The following is a 25,267-nucleotide window of genomic DNA, read 5'->3' on the forward strand; positions in this document are numbered from 1 at the left end:
TGAAAGTAGAAAGATAAATCAGGTCACCCACCTTCAGCAACTTTAGGCAGTTCTGGAGAGTAATAAGTGGGGAAAAAAGAGCAGAGGACAGTAAGCAAAGTAGTATTAAAGCAAGACTGATGTAGAGCGAATGCATACAGATACTACACACAACATTGCACATTATGGGCTTGGTTCTGAGTCATATGCAATCTGCATGCAATGCCAATGTTTACACAGTTGAGCGATTATTTGCAACTGCGCAAAAAAGTTGGAAACCCGGCGTATGGGTTACACAAAGGTGCTGTTGAGATCGATTCAGACGATATCCCAAAGGCGGAGAGAAAGTGATGGGTGTGCCTAGGCGATGACTGGGAGGTGGCTAGCAGTGCGCGCAAATATGGGAGTACCGTGGTCGTGTCAATGCGACTACGTTCCCTGGCGCACAGCAGCAAGCACAGGAGGCCATGGTCAGGTGGAGAATTAGTACAACCAATCGTAGCGTCTAAAGATGCAATAATCGGTTTTACAGCGTGCATGGGCGCTAAAAGTGGGCATCTCAATCCATGCATATTTAGCCGCAGGTATTTACACAGGGGAATGCAATCTGCATAAAGCCGCAGACGGGTGACCGCCAATACATGCCTCTGCATGCTCCTCAGAATCAGCTCCTATCAGTACAGTATCCAATAGACACCTCATGCCATTAAGCAACGTAAGACAACCAGGCAGTCTGCAACAAGCAAAAGGTCGCTTGCCAAGCAGGTGTTATATAAACGCAAAGCATTCATTATTGCCATTACAAAACTCCCTACGAGCCAGACGTGAACTAGTGCAATGTCAGACAACATTTTCATAACCACATACAGATCTGTCTCTACTTGCCAATCAGTTCTACAATTAGGACACAGCATCCTTTAAAATAGATAAAGCTGGGGAATATTTTTGGTTTCCTGTGATGCAAATTGGGCTGACACACTTTCCCCCCCCTTTTCCTCCTGATCACTGACTCCACTAAGCCACCGAAGAGGAGCCGCCCAGCCAGCAAGAGTCTCACATTGTTTCACAACCTTTTTTTATGATTGTACATTTATCCTGTTGGGAGTTAAACAAAACTAAACATCCCAAAGTGTCTATAGATGGAAAAAAATCTCTTTTATACTACTGTGTATATACATTATTCATTACTATAGTATTATGCTGTTATTCTGAATTACAATGAAAAGGTAGGAGTATCCCTTGACTCTGTATAAGAATTCTCTCCGAGTACAGGAACCAAGAGTAAGAAACTTGACCTACGGAACTGGGAGCTTCCTACTAAATGACTGGAAAACACCTAGAACTCTGCAGTAGAGCAGAGCTGGAGAAGCACAAGGCACAGGTCCATCTCTGTATGTTGTCTCACAGGTTGGACAGTTGTCAGCACCACTCAAAATCTGGTCCGTATATTATGAAAACGGTGGTATTTTGTGACTTGTTCTAGCATTCTGCCCATTGGGCCTAATTCAGATGTGGTTGGAGTTGCTATCACTGCTGCTTCATTGGAAGCAAGAGGCATCTATTACAAGCAGACACCTCCTGCTGCAGTAGTGATCTGACCTCTGTCCTAGGATGCAGCATCGGATCACTGACTTACCATTGGACGGCTTGCAGCACCCATGGGGACGCGCAAGTCGCCTGTCACAAAGGCCAGGAAATCTCTGTGCAACCACAGAGATCCCTGGCCTCTTCCCTCCCCCTAAAAGGTGGCAACACGCACTGAGGCCATTGCTGTCCCCTCCACCCCCAAACTGCATCAGACTGTCAATCACTGACAGTCTAATGCCGGAGTGCTTCAGACGTCGCAGGACACGTTCACACACGCACAGATCGGAATGCTGCACATGCATCCCGACACAAATCCTTCAGGATCTCAATAACCCCGGTTATGTGCCCGAGTGCCAGACATTATTGGTGTCCGGCAAATTCACTTGACCAAGACAAAAAACCTGGTTCAGCTGTACTTGGTTATAAGGAACATTTCAGTGTGGAGGTTTTTCGGCATGTATCTTGGTCATTAATCTCCACTGTTGCTAAACAAACCTGATTTAGAATGAATTACTATCGCCCTTTGAAATCCATCGGTAAAAGCTGTGCATCACTGGCAGCTTTGAAAACCGTGTCTTTGTGCAGTAAATCTACCCATACGAATGAAACTGGAATTGTAGCTGACATTTCAAAACTCAAGATTTGATAAATTTTCAGACACTTGGGATTGTATGACAATTATCTTGTCCTTGCATGTAGGGAAACCAACATAACCCTTTAAGAAACGTTCACTGGATCATTGCAAGGCATATTTGGGGAATACAAGGAGTGAAGGTCTTTTGCGGATTGATGGTTCTTGCAAGTAGGAGATTGGTGGGTCACTACAATGTACAGTTTATACACACTGTAGTACATCACTTTAGTATCCAATGTTGTTTTTGTTCATTTGTGTCCTCATAACTTAGTTTACTAGATCCTAGGCCCTTAAGAGATCTGGTTTCCATAGTTAATAATAAAAAAATAATCCCTGTATGGTACTGTAGACACCCAGTGGAGCCATATAAAAGATAACAATAATTAAATTAATAAAAGTTGCACTTTGTATTCAGTGCGTAACATTAAAATCTCCGGATACTTTGCCCTCCCTCCTTGAATGTCAGGCCCTTGTAATGTTAATTTGTCAGTAAGTAGCTAGTATCATATATAGGGTTTCTGTAGTTTTAGTTTTCTTTCATTTCTTTAATGTGTGTGTTCGTTTTATATACTGGCAACGTACTGTGGGCCTAATTCACGTGTGTACGCAATGACGATGTTCACGCAACTGAGCAATTATCGTCAGACTGCGCATGCGCCACAATCGCACTGCACATAAGCCAAGATACCTTTGTGATGCCGCTCGCAGTGAGATTTTTAATGCAGAGTGATTGACAGGAAATTACCGACTGGGGGAGGTAACAGGGAGTGGTGGTAACAACACAGGCGTGCCGTGGCTGTTTTCGGGTCATGTATCTGCCTTCAGGTTTGATCATGTACGTAGAGAAACATGGCACCAGTGTCGCTACTGCCGCGGCCAGTCTGCAGAACTATAGACTCACTAGAGAACCTGAGGACTTTGCGATGGCTCCAGTGGGCATGTATATGCTCTTCTGGACAGCAAAAGACAGGGACGCTGCAGCACAGAATCAGGCCCTGGGTGTTAATCTAGCATGGTAACACCACCGCCATGGCATATCTGTATTACCAGAACATCAATACATGTTTATGACATTTGTAGTCATTGATTTGCTTTATCTGCAAATTTTCTGTAATAAGCCAATTAAATGACATGAGCAACATATAAGCTTCCAGCTGTAATCATTTTTGAAGATTGAATCTTTCATCGTAATCATTTAGATTTTCCTAGGAAATGTAACTACTATGGTTTTCCATGTAATATCTATTTTTCTACTTGGCTGCCAAAGACAATTTGCAGTGCATCCAGACCTTGCCATCACTTCTCATGTTCCCTTATGCGCAACTAGCGTTTGTCCGTGGATGTCTGTTATTGCTCAGATGAACAAATTTACAAAGACAGTAGTGCCATCTAATATTGTGTTGTATATCTTACACATTGATCACAAAATTTCTTTGTAAATAATTTGTGTTCATTTCCTTCAGGTATTAACACAAAAAGATGCTTGTGGCTACTAACTTGCGAGCAAGCCACGTGAAGCTGCCCATGGGAGAAACAGCTGGCCCTGAGATCTACGCCTGAAGCTCTGAGCGTTTTTCGGAGTGTGCATTATATATTGATTTATATACATATACTGTAGTCACTTTGGACTTGAGGAGCCTGCACACTGACGCGCAGAGTGTTACGCATCTGTTTTTTCCTTTATTGCTCCTCTCTCTGATGTCACATCCAGATCATACATACCTCAATTTCTATCTAGTTCACTAAGCTATCCAATAGTGAAATTGCGATCCAAATTCATCCCGTAGTTTTTGTGTAATGCCGAAACAAACAGACAAAAATTCTGAACATTTGTTTTTGTTTCATAAACAGTCCATAGAAGTAGGTTTCTTTAAAATTATAAAAGATTGCTATGTACAGACACAACCCTAGCAGTTTTATTATACATATAGGTGCACAAACAACTGTCAAGCACCACGTTGTATTTAGAGGGGGAATGCTGAATGGTTACTAGGCCTGGCTGAGCATGAGCCTGACTGTAGGGCCTACCTTCCAAAAGCTGAGCGCTGACATGTTCAAAGTCGATTTTTTTTCTCAGGTATCTTTGGTTCAGTTTCCAGATACAGGAAATGAATGCGTTCTTCTCAGCGGGGCTGCTGGCAACCCACTTATAGATTTTGTCAAAATGTAAATCAAAATCTGGATTCTCCTGTAAGGAAACACAGTCATGTCAGCCAATACTTTCTGCAATTTGTGACTCTATAGTGCACTTGTAAATGTAACTGTCCTAATCTATGATGTAGCAAGAATCATAGGTAATTTCCATTTATCCCTTAACATTGTAACATCTCAGAAGTAGGATGCAGTTATAATGACGGCTGTCGGCATCCTGGCGTTCAGGAGCCCGACTCCGGAATCCCGACGGCCGACATATTACCGGCGGTCGGAATGCCAATACCCGCCCGTAATTCCCACACGGTTGGTGGGTCCACACCCCCAACCGAGTGGGAATAGAACCTTTGGTGAGCGTAGCTTGCAACCGGGCCCAAAGCATGGCGTTCACAGCGAGCCCACAAAGGTACTCGCTGCCGGTATACCAGCAGATGGGGTACTGCTGTCTGTATACTGACAGCCGGCATCCCGTTAGGCGGTATATCAGCCCCATTCCTCATAAGCAGCACTATTTATTTTAGTTTAATAATCTTATCTTCAAAAAGTTTGTGTAAAAAAGTAACCATTGTTACAAACACTGATCACAATCTCGCCTCCCCCCCCCCCAGCCACACAACTAAGGGGGTACCCCCGGATAAACCACCCGTCACCAGCCACCCCCATATGGCCTCATCACTACCCCCTCCGAAGCCGCATTCCCTGGACACGTATAGATCCTCTTACTGGGGAACTCTATGTAGCTGGAGTCAGCAGTCAGCACAGGCCGGGATAGACACTCAGCGTGAATTGGCCGCCGCAATACAGGCATGCCCACTAATCTTGGCTGGGGCTGCCGAGGATCTTTTTCCTCCCTGCATAATCTGATATCTAAGCAACAAAATCTATGGCGACCTGGCTCCTGGGATTTGTCGAGCCATGAATAATACACAGGTCCCATGCAACTCTGCTAGCATCGGATGTCATTTTGCCCCAAAGATGCATCTTAATTGCAATACTTGTATATCTGTGCGCGACTGAGTCTGCATACGACACACAACAGAACATGGCACGGCATGGAAAAAGCTGTGGCTGCGGCACCATAGCACTTTTTATACACATTCAGAGACTAAGTGACACACAGATATACAAGTGTTATATAATAAGAATTTACTTACCGATAATTCTATTTCTCGTAGTCCGTAGTGGATGCTGGGGACTCCGTCAGGACCATGGGGAATAGCGGGCTCCGCAGGAGACAGGGCACATCTAAAAAAGCTTTTAGGTCACATGGTGTGTACTGGCTCCTCCCCCTATGACCCTCCTCCAAGCCTCAGTTAGGTACTGTGCCCGGACGAGCGTACACAATAAGGAAGGATCTTGAATCCCGGGTAAGACCCATACCAGCCACACCAATCACACCGTACAACTTGTGATCTGAACCCAGTTAACAGTATGATAACAAAACGAAGTAGCCTCCGAAAAGATGGCTCACAACAATAGTAATAACCCGATTTTTGTAACAATAACTATGTACAAGCATTGCAGACAATCCGCACTTGGGATGGGCGCCCAGCATCCACTACGGACTACGAGAAATAGAATTATCGGTAAGTAAATTCTTATTTTCTCTAACGTCCTAGTGGATGCTGGGGACTCCGTCAGGACCATGGGGATTATACCAAAGCTCCCAAACGGGCGGGAGAGTGCGGATGACTCTGCAGCACCGAATGAGAGAACTCCAGGTCCTCCTTAGCCAGAGTATCAAAATTTGTAAAATTTTACAAACGTGTTCTCCCCTGACCACGTAGCTGCTCGGCAAAGTTGTAATGCCGAGACTCCTCGGGCAGCCGCCCAGGATGAGCCCACCTTCCTTGTGGAATGGGCATCTACATATTTCGCCTGTGGCAGGCCTGCCACAGAATGTGCAAGCTGAATTGTACTACAAATCCAGCGTGCAATAGACTGCTTAGAAGCATGAGCACCCAGCTTGTTGGGTGTATACAGTATAAACAGCAAGTCAGACTTTCTGACTCCAGCCGTCCTAACTATATATATATATATATATATATATATATATATATATATATATATATATATATATATATATATATATATATATATATATATATATATATATATATATATATATATATATATTTTTAGGGCCCTGACCACGTCTAGTAACTTGGAGTCCTCCAAGTCCCTAGTAGCCGCAGGCACCACAAGAGGTTGTTTCAGGTGAAAACGCTGACACCCCTTTATGAAGAAACTGGAGACGAGTCCCAGTTCTGTCCTGTTCAAATGGAAAATTTTAATATGGGCTTTTGTAAGACAAAGCCGCCCATTCTGACAATCGCCTGGCCGAGGCCAGGGCTAACAACATGGTCACTTCCCATGTGAGATATTTGTCAACAGCATGGTCACTTTCCATGTGAGATATTTCAAATCCACAGATTTGAGCGGTTCAAACCAATATGATTTTAAGAAATCCCAACACTATGTTGAGATCTCACGGTGCCCCTAGGGGCACAAAAAAGCTGTATATGCAATACATCCTTTACAATCTGGACTTCAGGAACTGAAGTCAATTCTTTCTGGAAGAAAATCTACAGGGCCGAAATTTAAATGTTAATGAACCCCAATTTGAGGTCCAAAACACTCCTGTTTTCAGGAAGTGTAGAAATCGACCTAGTTGAATTTCCGTCGTGGAGCCTTCCTGGCCTCACCCACGCAACATATTTTCACCACATGTGGTGATGACGTTGTGCGGTCACCTCCTTCCTGGCTTTGACCAGGGTAGGTATGACCTCTTATGGAATGCCTTTTCCCCTCAGGATCCGGCATTCAACCGCCATGCCGTCAAACGCAGCCGCGGTAAGTCTTGGAATAGACATGGTACTTGCTGAATCAAGTCCCTTCTTAGCTCCCCAGGCCCTTAGTCCTCTGTGAGCATTTCTTGAAGTTCCGGGTACCAAGTCCCTCTTGGCCAATCCGGAGCCACTAGTATAGTTCATACTCCTCTATGTCTTATAATTCTCAATACCCTGGTTATGAGAAACAGAGGAGGGAACACATACACAGACTGGTACACCCACGGTGTTACCAGAACATCCACAGCTATCGCCTGAAGGTCTCATGACCTGGCGGAATACCTGTCCCGTTTTTTGTTCGGGCGGGACGCCATCATGTCCACCTTTGGTCTTTGCCAACGGTCCACAATCATGTTGAAAAACTTCCCTATGAAGTTTCCACTCTCCCGGGTGGAGGTCATGCCTGCTGAGGAAGTCTGCTTCCCAGTCGTCCACTCCCGGAAAGAACACTGCTGACAGTGCTATCACATGATTTTCCGCCTAGCGAAAAATCCTTGCAGTTTTCACTGCCCTCCTGCTTCTTGTGCCGCCCTTCTGTTTACGTGGGCGACTGCCGTGATGTTATCCCACTGGATCAATACCGGCTGACCTTGAAGCAGAGGTCTAGCTAAGTTTAGAGCATTATAAAATTGCTCTAAGCTTATTTATGCGGAGAGAATTCTCCAGACTTAATCACACTTCCCTGGAAATTTTTTCCCTGTGTGACTGTTCCCCAGCCTCTCAGGCTGGCCTCCGTGGTCACCGGCATCCAATCCTGAATGCCGAATCTGCGGCCCTCTAGAAGATGAGCACTCTGTAATCACCACAGGAGAGACACCCTTTTCCTTGGATATAGGGTTATCCGCTGATGCATCTGAGGATGCGATCCGGACCATTTGTCCAGCAGATCCCACTGAAGAGTTCTTGCGGGAAATCTGCCGAATGGAATTGCTTCGTAATAAGCCACCATTTTTACCAGGACTCTTGTGCAATGATGCACTGACACTTTTCCTGGTTTTAGGAGGATCCCGATTAGCTCGGATAACTCCCTGGTTTTCTCCACTGGGAGAAACACGTTTTTCTGGACTGTGTCCAGAATCTTCCCTAGGAACAGTAGACGTGTCGTCGGAAAAAGCTGCGATTTTGGAATATTTAGAATCCACTCGTGCTGTCGTAGAACTACTTAAGATAGTGCTACTCCGACCTCCAACTGTTCTCTGGACCTTGCCCTTATCAGGAAAGCGTCCATGTTTCTTTTAAGAAAAATCATCATTCCGGCCATTACCTTGGTAAAGACCCGGGGCGCCGTGGACAATCCAAACGGCAGCGTCTGAACTGATAGTGACAGTTCTGTACCAGGAACCTGAAGTACCCATGGTGAGAAGGGCAAATTTGGACCTGTAGGTAAACGTCCCTGATATCCAGTGACATCATATCGTCCCCTTCTTCCTGGTTCGCTATCACTGCTCCGAGTGACTCCATCTTGATTTGAACGCTTGTATGTAAGTGTTCAAATATTTCAGATCTCACCGAGCCGGTTGGCTTCAGTACCACAATATAGTGTGGAATACTACCCCCTTCCTTGTTGTAAGAAGGGTACTTTGATTATCACCTGCTGGGAATACAGCCTGTGAATTGTGTGAGGGGGAGACGTCTCGAATTTCCAATGTACACCTGGGATATTACATGTAGGATCCCGGAGTTCCCTTGCGAGTGTTGCTGAAACTCTTGAGATGACCCCCTACCGCACCTGAGTCCGCTTGTACGGCCCCAGCGTTATGCTGCGGACTTGGCAGAAGCCGTGAGGAGCTTCTGTTCCTGGGAATGAGCTGCTTGCTGCAGTCTTCTTCCCTTTCCTCTCCCCCTGGGCAGATATGACTGGCCTTCGCCCGCCTGCCCGTATGGGGACGAAAGGACTGAGACTGAAAAGACTGTGTCCTTTTCTGCCAATATGTGACTCGGGGTAACAAAAGGTGGATTTTTCAGCTGTTGCCATGGCCACCAGGTCCAATGGACCGCCCCTTTATACGGCAATACTTCCATATGCCGTCTGGAATCTGCCTCACCTGACCACTGTCGTGTCTTCGTCTGGCAGATATGTCACATTTACTCTTGATGCCAGAATGCAAATATGCCTCTGCGCATCACACATATATAGAAATGCATCCTTAAAATGCTCTATAGACAATAAAATCCTGTCCCTGTCAAGGGTATCAAAATTTTCAGTCAGGAAATCCGACCAAGCCCCCTCAGCGCTGCACATCCAGGCTGAGGCGATTGCTGGTCGTAGTATAACACCAGTATGTGTGTATATACTGTTATGATATTTTCCAGCTTCCTATCAGCTGGCTCCTTGAGGGCGGCCGTATCTGGAAACGGTAACGCCATGTTTTTTATAAGCGTGTGAGCGCCTTGTCCACCCTAAGGTGTGTTTTCCAACTCGCCCTTACTACTGGCGGGAAAAAGGGTATACCGCCCATAACTTTCTGTCGGAGGAACCCCACGTATCATCACACACTTCATTTAATTTATCTGATTCAGGCAAAACTACAAGTAGTTTATTCCCACCCTACAAAATACCCTTATTTGTGGTACTTGTGGTATCAGAAATACGTAACACCTCCTTCATTGCCCTTAACATGTAACTTGTGGCCCTAAAGGAAAAATACGTTTGTTTCTTCACCGTCGACACTGGGGTCAGTGTCCGTGTCAGTGTCTGTCGACCGACTGAGGTAAATGGGCGTTTTTACAAGCCCCTGACGGTGTCTGAGACGCCTGGACCGATACTAATTTGTCCGCCGGCTGTCTCATGTCGTCAACCGGCTTGCAGCGTGTTGACATTATCACGTAATTCCATAAGTAAGCCATCCATTCTGGTGTCGACTCCCTAGAGAGTGACATCACCATTACAGGCAATTTTCTCCGTCTCCTCACCAACATTTTCCTCATACATGTCGACACACACGTACCGACCTACAGCACACACATACAGGGAATGCTCTGATAGAGGACAGGACCCACTAGCCCTTTGGGGAGACAGAGGGAGAGTTTGCCAGCACACACCAAAAGCGCCATAATGTATATAACAACCCTAGAAGGTGTTGTTTCTATATATGGGCTCTTAATATATAATTATATCGCCAATTTATGCCCCCCTTCTCTTTAACCCTGTTTCTGTAGTGCAGGGGAGAGTGGGAGCCTTCCTCACCAGCGGAGCTGGTCAGGAAAATGGCGCTGAGTGCTGAGGAGAATAAGCTCCGCCCCTTTCACGGCGGGCTTTTCTCCCGGTTATTAGGAAAACTGGCCTGGGTTAAATACATACATATAGCCTTAATGGCTATATGTGATGTATTTATTTGCCTCTAAGGTAATCTATATTGCTGCCCAGGGCGCCCCCAGCAGCGCCCTGCACCCTCCGTGACCGAGATCAGTGAGCCGTGTAGCAACAATGGCGCACAGCTGCAGTGCTGTGCGCTACCTTCATGAAGACTGAGGAGTCTTCTGCCGCCTGTTTCCGGACCTCCGTTCTGCCGTTCTTCAGCGTCTGTAAGGGGGATCGGCGGCGCGGCTCCGGGACGAACCCCAGGCTGACCTGTGTTCCGACTCCCTCTGGAGCTCAGTGTCCAGTAGCCTAAGACTTCAATCCTCCTGCACGCAGGTGAGTTGCAAGTCTCTCCCCTAAGTCCCTCGTTGCAGTGATCCTGTCGCCAGCAGGAATCACTGATTAGAAACCTAAAAAAAAACTTTTCTAAACAGCTCTTTAAGAGAGCCACCTAGATTGCACCCTCTCGGACGGGCACAAAAACCTAACTGAGGCTTGGAGGAGGGTCATAGGGGGAGGAGCCAGTACACACCATGTGACCTAAAAGCTTTTTTAGATGTGCCCTGTCTCCTGCGGAGCCCGCTATTCCCCATGGTCCTGACGGAGTCCCCAGCATCCACTAGGACGTTAGAGAAATCTAATTAATCAGCACAGTCTCCTGGTGCAACTTAGTCGTATCACATTGCAACTAAGATGCATACAGGCACTAGGTGCTAGCAGAGCCTCGTGGTCTGGTGCACTGAGGTGGTCTGTTTGGCGTGACTACAGCAATGATATACAGATGGAGCCCTCCTCATCTTTGCCTTTAATAGGATTAATTGATCCAGGGTAGTCAGACTTAATCCCCTGCTGTAATGATTTAATCCCCTGATGTATTGTTCTCTCTGTATTGTATTGCAGATGAGAACAATAGAGGAAAGGCTTATGCTAATAAACCATGGGGCACCTAGGCGCAGCAGAGAAGCCAAGATGAGCGAGGCTACATCTGTATGAGGACACATCTATAAATTATATTATACACTATTATTTACCTCTCTGCAACAATTCTGCAGTTACAGATTACTGATCACGGTGTTATTCTCAATCTAAAATTTGATAACCAATTTATTTTTAATCTATATAATAACTATATTATGTAAACTATCGAACAGACCAGAGACTAGTTCTTGTGTAGTAAATCATAGAGGGACCAACTTTCAGGCGTTAGAGACAGATCTTACTTTGACAGCATCTCTGGCATCCACCATAGACAGGTCCTGGAGCGGCCAGACAGTCTGCGCTTTGTAGAAATCCCCTTTGTCAGACTTCTTTACTTTCACCACTTTCACACATACAGGACGTTCCGTGGTTACTTTAGAAAGAAAGTCAGATTATTTAGGATGTTACACCCAAGAAAACACAATAGATGGAAGATGAAATAGCATTGTAATAAAAGAGGATTATGCTTTGTATAACATAGCTTTTTTATACAAAGAGGGGAGGGCAATCTCCTTGGTCGGGATGCAGTTAACATGCCAGCTGTCTGGATCACGGCAATCGGCATACCCACACCGGAATCCCGACACTAGGCAAAATGACAATGGCGGAATCCCGTAAGGGTCAGGAAACCAACACCGGACATCCGACAGCCAACATATCCCGACTTTAAGTATATGCTGCGGGGGGTTAGATTTAGGCACTAATGGGGGAGGGTTAGGGATAGGCTGCGAGGAAAGAGGGGGGTTAGGGGAACATACTCACCTCGCCCCTATCGGGATTACTCTAATCGGGATTCCGCATCAGTATTGTGACCGCCAGCATCCCGTCCGGCGGTCAATCATACTGAATTCCCTTGGTCAACATGATAATGTGTACAGGGGGCAAAGCAAATGCCAGATAATTATTTCAGTTTGTAAAGTTTAGCTTTGGACAAATTCAATTATACAAAAGTCTCAAAGGCAAGCTATGCTCCATACATATCTGGAAATATCTGTTGCATGTAATCAAACACAGTACAAGCTTGCCTTGTGAGACTTATTCTACATCGCACACGATGCTCTATCCCTGCCATACAAGGCATCACAGCATAAAGGGTACTGGAACTCCACTCTTAGGCTCCCACTTGTCTTTCTTCATTTACCACCTATAGTACAAGAAGTTACTGAAACGGTTCCTGGATGATCATGGCATCCCATTGCTGTCAGTAGGGATCCCCTGCAGCAGCTACAGCCACCACCCTAACTTCTCATAGGCAATCCTCCAATGTCACACTGTAGGTGTGCTGGTGCCGGCGGGACAGTCCATATGCACCATATTACAAAACAAACCGGTTACACCAGGCAAGCACATGAAGCCATAATCAGCCAGTGAACCACTACAGCTACCAGATGATCGCTGTACATGGCACACTAAAAAGTGTCAAGTGAATATTTTACTGTATTATTAAACCACAAAGATTGCAGATTAGGCACGGTGCCTTAAATGAAAAGTATGTGTTAAAGTGGCATGGTAACCAATGGCAGTCATTAGCAAATTAGTTTTTTTAAACCAACAACATGTGACAAAGCTAAACATCAGTAATGCAGCGGGGATGGTTCAGAGCTGGGAGAAAAATAGGAATTTAATACCTACCGGTAATTACTTTTCTCGTAGTCTGTAGGAGATACTGGGATGGATTAGTACCATGGGGTATAGATAGAGTCCATTTGAGCCTGGCACTTTAAGAAATGTTCAGTGTGTGCTGGCTCCTCCCCTCTATGCCCCTCCACCAGACTCAGTCTAGGAAAACTGGGCTCGAGGAGACGGACATACTTTAAGAGAAGGAAAACATATAACAACAGCGGTGAGGCAATGAACCAACACACAAGATAATAAAGGATAGCCGCGCTAGCCAGAACAAAGGATAGCACCGCTAACAAAAGCAAAGGATAGCAATGTTAGCCAGAACAGTAACAGGGACAGCAACAGTAGACCCAACCAAGAACTTACAACCAGGTAAGCAGGAACACGAAGCACTGAGGCAGGCGCCCAGTATCCCCTACAGACTACGAGAAATGGAATTACTGGTAGGCATTAAATTCCTATTTTCTCTAACATCCTAGGGGATACTGAGACCCCCGCAAAACCGCCTGACCAAACTGAAGGTCCTCACCGGCCAAGGTATCGAACTTATAGAACTTTACAAATGTGTTCGAACCAGACCAAGTAGCAGCTCGGCACAAGTGCAAGGTCAAGACGCCACGGGCAGCCGCCCAGGAAGAACCCAACGACCTAGAGGAGTGGGCCTGAATAGAACTCGGCAGCGGCAATGAAGCAAAATAATAGGCCTGTTAAATAATCAACCTGAGCCAACGAGCAATGGACTGCTTAGAAGCAGAACATCCAATCTAAGCAGCATCGTAAAGGACAAAAAGGGAGTCAGACTTCCTGTGACGAGCTGTCCTTTTAACATACAGTAAATCTTCAAAGACCGAACCACGTCCAAGGACTTTGGAGCAACTGATGCGTCAGACATCACTGGAACCACTATCGGTTGATTAATGTGAAAAGCCGAAACCCCTTTCGGCAAAAACTGTGGGTGAGTTCTGAGATCCGCCCTATCTTCGTGAAATATCAAATAAGGGCTCTTAAAGGATAAGGCCCCTAATTCCGACACAAGCCTCGCAGAGGCCAACGCCAGCAACATGGCAGTCTTCCAAGTTAGAAACTTCAACTCCACCCTGTGTAGAGGTTCAAACCATTCCGACTGGAGAAAGGTCAGAACCACATTGAGATCCCACGGAGGCGTGGGAGGGACAATGGGCAGCTGAATGTGAAGGACACCCTTCAGGAACGTCTGTACCTCCGGAATTAGCGACAGCTGTCTTTGGAAGAATATGGAGAGAGACGAAATCTGAACCTTGATGGAGCCCAACCCCTTGATGGAGCCCAACCGTAGGCCCATATCCAATCCTGCTTGCAGGAAGAGCAGAAAACGGCCAAGTTGAAATTCCACAGGAGAATATTTTCTACCATCAAACCAAGAAACTTATTTCTTCCAGATACGGTGGTAATGTTTAGACGTGACCACCTTCCGGGCTTGGGCTATAGTCGTGATAACCCTGGAGAGAAGACCTTTTCTGGCAAGAATCTCCCTTTCAACATCCAAGCCATCAAATGTAGCCACAGTAAGTCTGGATAGACGAACGCCCCTTGTTGAAGAAGATCCTTGAGAAGTGGTAGGGGCCAGGCCCCTTCTAAAGACATGGTCAGGAGGTCCGCATACCATGTCGTGGACATCCCAAGAGGGAAAATAGTATGCCAGCTGTCAGGATTCCGGCGCCGGTATGCTGAGCATCCCGACAGCCGGCATATTCAGTGCCACCCGGAGGAAACAGGTATACAAACTGCTAAGTCCAAGGTGCCGTCAGAGCGTCCACCGCTACAGCCTGCGGATCCCTCGATCTGGAACAGTAGCGAAGCAGCTTCTTGTTGAGATGAGAAGCCATCAGGTCTATCTGCGGACAGCCCCAGCAGTGAACCAGCTGTTGAAACACCTGAGGGTGAAGGCCCCATTCCTCCGGATGGAGGTTGTGCCTGCTGAGGAAGTCCGCTTCCCAGTTGTCCACTCCCGGAATGAATATGGCCGAGATGGCCCTTGCGTTGGCTTCTGCCCAGAGGAGTATCCTTGACACTTCTGGCATTGCGGCCCTGCTTTTTGTTTCTCCCTGTCTGTTTATGCACACCACCGCCGTGGCATTGTCCGACTGCACCTGTATGGCCTGACACCAGAGTAGATAGGATGCCTGTAGAAGAGCATTGTAAATTGCCCTGAGTTCCAGAGCATTTACCGTAAGTGAAGACTCCTGACGTGACCACTTTCCTTGGAACTAAACCCCTTGGGTCACCGCTCTCCAACTGCGGAGGCTGGCATCCTTTGTCAACAGAGTCCAAGACTGGGTTCTAAAACTCCGACCCTCCACAAGGTGAGAGACTTGTAGCCACCACAACAGGGCGATACGTGCTTTCAGCAACAGAGATACAGTATACTCTGGTGCATGTGCAGGTGAGACCCTGACCACTTGCCCAGCAGATCCAGCTGGAACGGACGGGCATGGAATCTGCCATACTGGATTGTCTCGTAGGAGGCTACCATCTTGCCTAGTAGGCGGATGTAAAGGTGTACTGAGATCTTGCGGAGTCTGAGCACAGAGCGGACCATAGGCTGAATTGTCAAGGCCTTGTACACAGGGAGGAATACCTTCTGAGACACCGTGTCCAGTATCATTCCCAGGAACTGAATTCTCTGTGACGGTTCCAGGTGAGATTTCTGGAAATTTAGGATCTACCCATTGTCCATAAGAAGACGAGTAGTTAAGTTGATGCTATTCAGCAGACTATCCCTGGACATCACCTTTAGTAGGAGATCATCCAAGTTGGGAACTATGTTGACTACCATCATGTAGAGTTGGAGCATCATCTCCGCCATGACTTTTGTAAATACCCTTGGAGCCGTGGAGAGACCAAAGGTTAAGGCTTGAAACTGGAAGTGGTGGTCCTGTATAGCGAATCTGAGATAAGCTTGATGAGGGGGCCATATCGGGATGTGTAGATTTGCATCCATGATATCTACAGAAACCAGGAAGTCCCCCTCCTCCAGATCGGAGACCACCGCTCCTAGGGATTCCATCTTGAACTTGAACACCCATAGGTACGGGTTCAGAGATTTGAGGTTCAAGATCAGCCCGACCGAACCATCCGGTTTCGGTACCATGAATAGGCTTACATAAAATCCCCTGTTGTGCAACAGAGGAGGGACTGGAACAATAACCTTCGTTTGAAGTAGTTTTTGAATGACGTCCTGCAAGGTAACTCTTGCTACAGGTGAAGCTGGTAAGCTTGACTTGAAGAATCTGTGAGGAGGGAGTGCTTGAAATTCCAACCGGAAACCCTGGGATATGAGATCCCTCACCCAAGGTCCCGGCAGGATTCCGTCCACACATGGGCGAAGTATTGTAGTTGAGCACCCACCTGAAAGTCCCCCTGCAGCTGGGGCCAACCGTCACGGGGAGGGCTTAGTGGACGAGGATCTGGAGACCTGGTCCAGAGATCCAGCAGCCGCTGGTTTACAGGTTTTACCTCTATTTCCTGTAGCTGCATTTGAGGCACCTCTGGCTCAGCCTCTAAAATCTGGCCACACGAAAGGACTACAGAGAGGGCCCTGGATAGGTACGTCTAGCCGGAGGTGCAGCAGATGGCAGATAGGTAGACTTTTGGTTTTACATTAAAAAACAACTCTTCATCAGGTTCTGTCTCTTTATCTGGTATGTTGAGGACTTCCCTAATAGAATATATTAGGGCCTCCACACCCTGAGAGTATTGTCACCCTCCATGTCTACTTCACCTTCATCCAGATCTGGCATGTCATTTTCAGAGTCAGATTGGAGTACCTGTGGAAGTTCGCGTTTATACGAGACCAGCAGGGGGGGAGCTGAGGAGCCTGCCTGTGGTCAGCAGCCTTGACTAAAAAATAATTCACAGATTTCTCCAGGATCTGCCTTTCCTGTCTGGCAGTAGCTAACTCAGTATCAATATTAGAAATCATTCCTTTAAATTATTCTAACCACTCTGGCTCCTGTATACTGCTACCCTGTGAAGGGAGAGAGAACTGAGTACATAGGAGAGATCCCCCCGGTGAAGGGGAAAACGTGTTACACACAGCCTTTTTGCAAGACATTCTGCTACAGCAGAAATACACACAGTATTAGTGAAATAACACAGAAAACCCCAGACAGCCCGAATGGAGTGACACAGAGAGGGATGAGACCAGCACACAATGCCACAGTCAGAGCAGTACTCTGCCGGGCATTAACCAGAGCCTTTGATAAGGCAGACAGCGTTAGTGTTTATCTATATGCTCCCCCCTTTCCATAAATCCCCCTGGTATTCATATTTTGTGTAAAACAGAGTCAAAAACCCTTTTTTAACACCAGCGCCAGTGTGGGTGTCCTCAGCGGGCACCGCAGCCAGGTGCCCGCCGCGCCTTATGTCGTCATTGTCACCAGGGACCCGTTAATCGGGAGCTCGGTGTCTGTACTCACCACACCGCGTCTTCAGCATCTGTTAGGGGTGACGGAAAGCTGGTGGTGTGTGCGCACACCCTGGGGGCATGTGAAACAGCGCCTCAGGAGCTATTGTCCTGTCAGCGGGGATGCGAACCATTAACCCTATAAGAGGTTAGTTCGGTCCCCCCCTCCCCTTATTCCCACGACTCAGGCAGGCTGTTGCCAGCCAGTACTGCCTGAAAACAACAAACTAATAAAAACTTTGAAGAAAACAGAGAATGCACCCGGCTCCTTGGGCACATTTTTCTAAACTGAGTCTAGTGGAGGGGCATAGAGGGGAGGAGCCAGCACACACTGAAAATTTCTTAAAGTGCCAGGCTCCAATGGACCCGATCTATACCCCATGGTACTAATCTATCCCAGTATCCCCTAGGATGTTAGAGAAATAAAAATATAAAATAAGAATTTACTTACCGATAATTCTATTTCTCGTAGTCCGCAGTGGATGCTGGGAACTCCGTAAGGACCATGGGGAATAGCGGCTCCGCAGTAGACTGGGCACAAAAGTAAAGCTTTAGGACTACCTGGTGTGCACTGGCTCCTCCCCCCATGACCCTCCTCCAAGCCTCAGTTAGGATACTGTGCCCGGACGAGCGTACACAATAAGCAAGGATTTTGAATCCCGGGTAAGACTCATACCAGCCACACCAATCACACCGTACAACCTGTGATCTGAACCCAGTTAACAGCATGATAACAGAGGAGCCTCTGAAAAGATGGCTCACAACAATAATAACCCGATTTTTGTAACAATAACTATGTACAAGTATTGCAGACAATCCGCACTTGGGATGGGCGCCCAGCATCCACTACAGACTACGAGAAATAGAATTATCGGTAAGTAAATTCTTATTTTCTCTGACGTCCTAGTGGATGCTGGGAACTCCGTAAGGACCATGGGGATTATACCAAAGCTCCCAAACGGGCGGGAGAGTGCGGATGACTCTGCAGCACCGAATGAGAGAACTCCAGGTCCTCCTCAGCCAGGGTATCAAATTTGTAGAATTTAGCAAACGTGTTTGCCCCTGACCAAGTAGCTGCTCGGCAAAGTTGTAAAGCCGAGACCCCTCGGGCAGCCGCCCAAGATGAGCCCACCTTCCTTGTGGAATGGGCTTTTACAGATTTTGGCTGTGGCAGGCCTGCCACAGAATGTGCAAGCTGAATTGTACTACAAATCCAACGAGCAATAGTCTGCTTAGAAGCAGGAGCACCCAGCTTGTTGGGTGCATACAGGATAAACAGCGAGTCAGATTTTCTGACTCCAGCCGTCCTGGAAACATATTTTCAGGGCCCTGACTACGTCCAGCAACTTGGAGTCCTCCAAGTCCCTAGTAGCCGCAGGTACCACAATAGGCTGGTTCAAGTGAAACGCTGAAACCACCTTAGGGAGAAATTGAGGACGAGTCCTCAATTCTGCCCTGTCCGTATGAAAAATTAGGTAAGGGCTTTTATAGAATAAAGCCGCCAATTCTGAGACACGCCTGGCTGAAGCCAGGGCCAACAGCATTACCACTTTCCATGTGAGATATTTTAAGTCCACAGTGGTGAGTGGTTCAAACCAATGTGATTTTAGGAACCCCAAAACTACATTGAGATCCCAAGGTGCCACTGGAGGCACAAAAGGAGGCTGTATATGCAGTACCCCCTTGACAAACGTCTGAACTTCAGGAACTGAAGCCAGTTCTTTCTGGAAGAAAATCGACAGGGCCGAAATTTGAACCTTAATGGACCCTAATTTTAGGCCCATAGACAGTCCTGTTTGCAGGAAATGCAGGAAACGACCCAGTTGAAATTCCTCTGTAGGGGCCTTCCTGGCCTCGCACCACGCAACATATTTACGCCAAATAAAGTGATAATGCTGTACGGTTACATCCTTCCTGGCTTTGATCAGGGTAGGGATGACTTCATCCGGAATGCCTTTTTCCTTCAGGATCCGGCGTTCAACCGCCATGCCGTCAAACGCAGCCGCGGTAAGTCTTGGAACAGACAGGGTCCCTGCTGGAGCAGGTCCTTTCTTAGAGGTAGAGGCCACGGGTTCTCTGTGAGCATCTCTTGAAGTTCCGGGTACCAAGTCCTTCTTGGCCAATCCGGAGCCACGAGTATAGTTCTTACTCCTCTCCTTCTTATGATTCTCAGTACCTTGGGTATGAGAGGCAGAGGAGGGAACACATACACTGACTGGTACACCCACGGTGTTACCAGAGCGTCCACAGCTATTGCCTGAGGGTCCCTTGACCTGGCGCAATACCCGTCTAGTTTTTTGTTGAGGCGGGACGCCATCATGTCCACCTTTGGTTTTTCCCAACGGTTCACAATCATGTGGAAGACTTCTGGGTGAAGTCCCCACTCTCCCGGGTGGAGGTCGTGTCTGTTGAGGAAGTCTGCTTCCCAGTTGTCCACTCCCGGAATGAACACTGCTGACAGTGCTATCACATGATTTTCCGCCCAGCGAAGAATCCTAGCAACTTCTGCCATTGCCCTCCTGCTTCTTGTGCCGCCCTGTCTGTTTACGTGGGCGACTGCCGTGATGTTGTCTGACTGGATCAGCACCGGCTGACCTTGAAGCAGAGGTCTTGCTAGGCTTAGAGCATTGTAGATGGCCCTTAGCTCCAGGATATTTATGTGAAGTGATGTCTCCAGGCTTGACCACAAGCCCTGGAAATTTTTTCCCTGTGTGACTGCTCCCCAGCCTCTCAGGCTGGCATCCGTGGTCACCAGGACCCAGTCCTGAATGCCGAATCTGCGGCCCTCTAGAAGATGAGCACTCTGCAACCACCACAGGAGAGACACCCTTGTCCTTGGTGACAAGATTATCCGCTGATGCATCTGAAGATGCGACCCGGACCATTTGTCTAGCAGATCCCACTGGAAGGTTCTTGCGTGGAATCTGCCGAATGGGATTGCTTCGTAAGAAACCACCATCTTTCCCAGGACCCTTGTGCATTGATGCACTGAGACTTGGCCTGGTTTTAGGAGATTTCTGACTAGCTCGGATAACTCCCTGGCTTTCTCCTCCGGGAGAAACACCTTTTTCTGGACTGTGTCCAGGATCATCCCTAGGAATAGAAGTCGTGTCGTCGGGATCAGCTGCGATTTTGGAATATTGAGAATCCAACCGTGCTGGCGCAGCACTATCTGAGATAGTGCTACGCCGACTTCCAACTGTTCCCTGGATCTTGCCCTTATCAGGAGATCGTCCAAGTAAGGGATAACTAAAACTCCCTTCCTTCGAAGGAGTATCATCATTTCGGCCATTACCTTGGTAAAGACCCGGGGTGCCGTGGACAATCCAAACGGCAGCGTCTGAAACTGATAGTGACAGTTCTGTACCACAAACCTGAGGTACCCTTGGTGAGAAGGGTAAATTGGGACATGTAGGTAAGCATCTTTGATGTCCAGAGACACCATATAGTCCCCTTCTTCCAGGTTTGCAATCACTGCTCTGAGTGACTCCATCTTGAATTTGAACCTTTGTATTCAAGGATTTTAGGTTTAAAATTGGTCTCACCGAGCCGTCCGGCTTCGGTACCACAAATAGTGTGGAATAGTACCCCTTTGCCTGTTGTAGGAGGGGTACCTTGATTTTCACCTGCTGGGAATATAGCTTGTGAATGGCTTCCAATACTGCCTCCCTGTCTGAGGGAGACGTCGGTAAAGCAGACTTTAGAAAACGGCGAGGGGGAGACGTCTCGAATTCCAATTTGTACCCCTGAGATACCACCTGAAGGATCCAGGGGTCCACTTGCGAGTGGGCCCACTGCGCACTGAACTTCTTGAGACGGGCCCCCACCGTGCCTGAGTCCGCTTGTAAAGCCCCAGCGTCATGCTGAGGACTTTGCGGAGGCGGGAGAGGGCTTTTGTTCCTGGGAACTGGCTGTTTGTTGCAGCCTTTTTCCTCTCCCTCTGCCACGGGGCAGAAATGAGGCGCCTTTTGCCCGCTTGCCCTTATGGGGCCGAAAGGACTGCGCCTGATAATACGGCGTCTTCTTAGGTTGAGAAGCTACCTGGGGTAAAAATGTGGATTTTCCAGCAGTTGCCGTGGCTACCAGGTTTGATAGACCTACCCCAAATAACTCCTCCCCCTTATAAGGCAATACTTCCATGTGCCTTTTAGAATCCGCATCACCTGACCACTGCCGCGTCCATAAACCTCTTCTTGCAGAAATGGACAGCGCGCTAACTCTTGATGCCAGTCTGCAAATATCCCTCTGTGCATCACGCATATATAGAAATGCATCCTTCAAATGCTCTATAGTCAGTAATATACTGTCCCTATCTAGGGTATCAATATTTTCAGTCAGGGAATCCGACCACGCCAGGCCCGCACTGCACATCCAGGCTGAGGCGATTGCTGGTCGCAGTATAACACCCGTGTGAGTGTATATACATTTTAGGATATTCTCCAGCTTTCTATCGGCAGGTTCCTTTAGGGCGGCCGTATCAGGAGAGGGTAGTGCTACCTGTTTAGACAAGCGTGTGAGTGCTTTATCCACCCTAGGGGGTGTTTCCCAACGTGCCCTATCCTCTGGCGGGAAAGGGTACGATGCCAATAACCTTTTAGGAATGATCAGTTTTTTATCGGGGGAAACCCACGCCTCATCACACACTTCATTTAATTCCTTGGATACAGGAAAAACTACAGGCAGTTTTTTCTCACCAAACATAATACCCTTTTTAGTGGTACTTGTATTATCAGAGATATGCAATACATTTTTCATTGCTTCAATCATGTAACGTGTGGCCCTAGTGGAAGTCACGTTTGTCTCCTCATCATCGACACTGGAGTCAGTATCCGTGTCTGTGTCTGCCATTTGAGGTAACGGGCGTTTTAAAGCCCCTGATGGCGTTTGAGACCCCTGGACAGGCACAAGCTGAGTAGCCGGCTGTCTCATGTCGTCAACTGTCTGTCGTAAAGAGCTGACACTGTCACGCAATTCCTTCCATAAGCTCATCCACTCAGGTGTCGACTCCCTAGGGGGTGACAACTCTATAATAGGCAACTGCTCCGCCTCCATCTCATTTTCCTCCTCAAACATGTCGACACAATCGTACCGACACACCGCACACACACAGGGAATGCTCTGATAGAGGACAGGACCCCACTAGCCCTTTGGGGAGACAGAGGGAGAGTATGCCAGCACACACCAGAGCGCTATATATATATAGACAGGAATACCACTATAAAATGTGCTTTTCCCTTTATAGCTGCTGTTAGTATCAAAACTGCGCCAAATTAGTGCCCCCCTCTCTTTTTTACCCTTTTCTGTAGTGCAGGACTGCAGGGGAGAGTCAGGGAGACGTCCTTCCAGCGGAGCTGTGATGGAAAATGGCGCCCGTGTGCTGAGGAGATAGGCTCCGCCCCCTTCTCGGCGGCCTTTTCTCCCGCTTTTTGGTGAGTTCTGGCAGGGGTTAAAATACATCCATATAGCCCTGGGGGTTATATGTGGTGTATTTATGCCAGCCAAGGTGTTTACATTGCTGCTCAGGGCGCCCCCCCCTAGCGCCCTGCACCCTCAGTGACCGAAGTGTGAAGTGTGCCTGAGTAACAATGGCGCACAGCTGCAGTGCTGTGCGCTACCTTGTTGAAGACTGATGTCTTCTGCCGCCGATTTTTCCGGACCTCTTCTTGCTTCTGGCTCTGTAAGGGGGCCGGCGGCGCGGCTCTGGGACCGAGCTCCGAGGCTGGGCCTGTGTTCGGTCCCTCTGGAGCTAATGGTGTCCAGTAGCCTAAGAAGCCCAATCCACTCTGCACGCAGGTGAGTTCGCTTCTTCTCCCCTTAGTCCCTCGATGCAGTGAGCCTGTTGCCAGCAGGTCTCACTGAAAATAAAAAACCTAAAACTAAACTTTCACTAAGAAGCTCAGGAGAGCCCCTAGTGTGCACCCTTCTCGGCCGGGCACAAAAATCTAACTGAGGCTTGGAGGAGGGTCATGGGGGGAGGAGCCAGTGCACACCAGGTAGTCCTAAAGCTTTACTTTTGTGCCCAGTCTCCTGCGGAGCCGCTATTCCCCATGGTCCTTACGGAGTTCCCAGCATCCACTAGGACGTCAGAGAAAACAACAATAATAAAGTAACACTGCACCATAGCAGGGCTATTCCCAAACTCAAATCTAAGTGCAAATATAAAGCTGCCAGCATTTGTGAGCTACATGCTAAAAAAAAAAAAGCCAACATTTACCCTGTATGCAAAAATAATACATGCATTTGCACCCCTTACATTGCAACAAGGTTTTCCCAGGTGCAAAGTTACTTCCTCTTTTTTTTGCTCCCAACTCAGAACCAGCTCCAACGCACAAACATACTGTAACTGCCTACCATCCCAATGAAAGGGTCAAAACTATACAAAGTACTATTTATCAAAGCTTGTAGAGAGATAAAAAATTTTGAGAGATTAAGTACTGACCAATCCGCTTCTAACTGCCATTTTTTAAACACAGCCTGTAAAATGTAAAGCAGAAGCTGATTGGCTAGTATTTTATCTCTTACAATTGTATCTCTCACCAAGCTTTAATAAATACCCCCCTCTCTAAGGGTGGGTACACACCAGAACAATATTGTACCAATTTGCCATATTGAAACGACAAATCATCTAGTGTGTACAACTGCGCGCTCCCACGGTCAGTATGCGACATCCTCCAATGGACTGTGCTGTATTGTCAACCGGAAGATATTGCATGCGACCCAGCTCTTTGCAATGAAAGACAGAATAGTGATTGTTCTGTCATTCATTACATCGGGCTGGTGTGTACGGGCAATCAGGCATGGTCCAGGCCGAAGGGAATTCCGTCCGACCATTGGTCCGATTGCCCAGCATTCAGGTGTGTACCCACCCTAAGGGGAAAAAAAATTAATACGGAGACTGAGTAATAAGATTGGCCAAAAAAAAGAAAGAAAAAAAAAAGATACATATACTTTGTCCAACAGATGCAAATGAAACAGACAATCACATAAATGCAAGAAAACTATAGTAAAACAATAGTTGCCCGAACAAAACATTAAAGTGAAAAATATCCATATATAAATGAAACCACACAATTTGTCACAATTTGTGGTGATATCACATCAGATTTGTCTAGTACGTAATATGATGTAATTACATTTGTCCCTGTACATTTCTCAGTAAGCACTGCCAAATGTATAATACAGCAGAATTTTAGTGGAATTTAGTGGAATTTTCCCCTGGACTACAGGGTATCCAGACTATAGATCTACTACTAATGGTAGACATGTATTAGGTCGACGTGGTCAAAAGGTCGACATATGGCAGACACAAGTTTGTTTATTTTTGTTTTGTTTGTCTTTTCCATTTTTTTTTCAACCTTGTCATACTTTACCATCCACGTGGACTACAATTGGGAATAGTAACCTTGCCCAAAGCATGAAGAGCGTAGCGAGCCATGCAAGGGGACGTGGTACACTAATGGGGCTTGTTTGTGGCAGAAAAGTGACAAAACACCCCAAAAAAATAGTGTGGACCATTTACATGTTGACCTTTCCTACTGTCTACCTACTCTATGTCGACCTTTTGGCCCTGCTGACCTAATGCATGTCTACCATCAGTGGTAGACCTATTGACTGTAGACCGTTTTAGTGTACATGTAATAATCCACACCCGGACTACAGTATGGTTTATGCCACCATTATGATAATTGCTCTTCTGTGACTTATCAGTTGACCTACTGACT

The 25,267-nt window shown here is 47.1% G+C and overlaps 1 protein-coding gene across 8 annotated transcripts in view; it reads right to left on the reverse strand.

Annotated features, from left to right (window-relative positions):
* Nucleotides 1-25,267, reverse strand: part of EXOC1 (exocyst complex component 1) — a 143,000-nt gene that overhangs the window by 112,688 nt on the left and 5,045 nt on the right. For 5 of the 8 annotated variants that reach the window (XM_063920902.1, XM_063920900.1, XM_063920899.1 and 2 more), the window contains exons 3-5: nucleotides 11,722-11,852; nucleotides 4,229-4,388; nucleotides 32-52 (exon numbers count right to left, since the gene is read on the reverse strand). In XM_063920902.1, the coding sequence (XP_063776972.1) occupies nucleotides 32-52; nucleotides 4,229-4,388; nucleotides 11,722-11,852 (312 nt within the window). The remainder of the gene's footprint in view (nucleotides 1-31; nucleotides 53-4,228; nucleotides 4,389-11,721; nucleotides 11,853-25,267) is intronic. The other 3 variants (XM_063920898.1, XM_063920903.1, XM_063920901.1) reach the window with 1 other exon arrangement.

This window comes from Pseudophryne corroboree, chromosome 1 (assembly GCF_028390025.1).
Source record: "Pseudophryne corroboree isolate aPseCor3 chromosome 1, aPseCor3.hap2, whole genome shotgun sequence".
NCBI classification, from domain to species: domain Eukaryota; kingdom Metazoa; phylum Chordata; class Amphibia; order Anura; family Myobatrachidae; genus Pseudophryne; species Pseudophryne corroboree.